The 2,034-nt window shown below is 45.5% G+C and overlaps 1 protein-coding gene across 1 annotated transcript in view; it reads right to left on the bottom strand.

Annotated features, from left to right (window-relative positions):
• The window catches only part of NME5 (NME/NM23 family member 5), a 7,157-nt gene extending 6,177 nt beyond the window's left edge, over positions 1-980 (bottom strand). The window contains exon 1 of the mRNA XM_009322764.1: positions 852-980. Within this exon, the coding sequence (XP_009321039.1) occupies positions 852-980 (129 nt within the window). The remainder of the gene's footprint in view (positions 1-851) is intronic.
• Between the last annotated feature and the right edge of the window lie 1,054 nt (positions 981-2,034).

Below are 2,034 nucleotides of genomic sequence, written 5' to 3'. Positions count from 1 at the left end.
AGCCGCGAGCAAAAACGGCCTGCCCGGCACGGAGCGGCACCGCTGGCTCCTCGCCGAAGATGCTGATGTATCCCTCGCGTCAAGCGACCCAGCGCGCCTTCTGTTTCGTTTCCCCAATTCTGGCTTATTGCAACACATTTTTTTCAAATGCTCTCGCAGAGCCAGTGTCTAAAGAGTCCCATAAAAGAGGACTGAGAGAGGACATTTCTTATTAGCTAACGGCAAATCTTCCTTTAACGCAATTTCTGCTGAAAGTCACACTCTAGAGCCTTTCCCAGCAGCACAGGGTCTGATACCGGTGCTCGAGGCAACAATTCCCGTGGCCTCCATGTCAGGTCCCAAATGTAAAAAGACAAGCTCAGTAAGGCCTATTTAAATTAAACATTTGTAATGCATTTAAATATCCATAAAGCCCACTTACATTAAAAACAGCAGAAACAAAAAATATGTCAGACCGCAACTGGCCAGCCATCTAATTCCATTAATTCTCTAAGCATCCGCTTGGCAAACGCATGCTGTACGGAACGCTGTGATACCAGAACGATACACTCTCCAAAGAGTTACTGCAGAGGGTCCACATCTCTGCTACACGTTTGCTAAATCCAAATTTATTAGCAAAGTCTGTGTTTTCCTGTGGTCAGCAAAACAGTCAAGTCTGTTTCATTCCATCCCATGCACCAACAAAATGTATCCCTACAGACTCTGGCAGCAGTGGTTGATGACATATGAAAAATATAAATTGATTTTTGGACACATGAGCTTTTAGTTACTGGCTTGACTGCTGAAAGTTGAGATAAATATTGTTCTGACTTATCAAGTGCAGTTATTTTCTCTGGAGCACAGCCTGTTACCTGAACGATCAGGAATCCTGATCGGAGAATGAGATCCTCTATTTCTTCTTCTTTATCAACAACATCTGGTTTGATGAGGGCCAGAGTTCTTTCCACAAAAATCTGAGGTTCGGGCATTAACATCTGCATCTTGGCTTCTAAATGAGAATTCACGTGCTCCTTTCGTACTGCAATGACACCAGTTCATGATACTTGGAGTTTGTCGACCTGCGGTGACATTTACCGTGTACTCTACGAACAGAGAGGGTCACCCCCATTTCACAACGTCCACTTGCGATTTTCTCTGGACTACTTAGCACTCTGTAGTTCACACTCCCATTTTCAGTGCAGTAGCATTTTGTGGAAAATAAGCTAAAAATTAAATGTTGCTAGCCAATCGTAAAATGTGAACTATTCTATTTCTAATATTTCACTAATCAACTCAGACAATGTATGAGAGAAAGAGAAGCGTTATCACACACTTTGCTCTGTGCCAGAGTGAGCCAGGCTCACTGTACTCCCACATCCTCCATCCGCCGACTGTGTGTTCCACCAAACCCAAAATCTGTATTCTCATGCATGAAGACTGTGGTGTGGGACTTACTACTTGGATCTATTCCACCTGTAAGCCTCAGGATATTTCTCAATTGCTATTTAATTCTTAAATTTATGGACTCAAAATTCTTACATTCATGGACTCAAGACAAAGTGCCAGTTTTATAACTGAGCGGATCAGGCCATTAGCAAGCTATTAGGATACAAAATTGTTCTGTGAAGAGAGGAACTAGTGCAGACGGGTTTCCTACAGACTCGTGACCACTTGTGGCCTTTGTTTTCCCCCTCTTCCCTCTGCCTCCATGCTGACAGCCCTAGGTCTCTCTTCACCTGCACTGGACAAGACACAGGTTCACAGCCAACTGGCCAGTTCACTGCTGCAAAAAATCATATATAATTGCTCAGTTATACCTGCCTTCTCGGTTGGGATGGTTGTTTCTGCACCTATACCTTGGAGACTCCTCGGTCGCTTTCAAATTTGGTTGAACAGGCTATGGCCTCCGTCGAGGCAGCTGCTGCTGCCTGTAGGGGAGGAAAGATGGAGAGCTGACCACGGGACGGCCGAGGCTGCCTTTGCCTAGGAACCAGGCTGAAAGTACACACAGTCGGAGCGCTCGGAGCAGCCAGCCTGGAGCTGGAACACCCCGTC

This window comes from Pygoscelis adeliae, unplaced genomic scaffold (genome assembly GCF_000699105.1).
Source record: "Pygoscelis adeliae isolate BGI_AS28 unplaced genomic scaffold, ASM69910v1 Scaffold34, whole genome shotgun sequence".
Classification (NCBI taxonomy): domain Eukaryota; kingdom Metazoa; phylum Chordata; class Aves; order Sphenisciformes; family Spheniscidae; genus Pygoscelis; species Pygoscelis adeliae.
The sequence above is the reverse complement of the archived record's forward strand: the minus strand, read 5'-3'. Positions and strand labels throughout refer to the sequence as shown.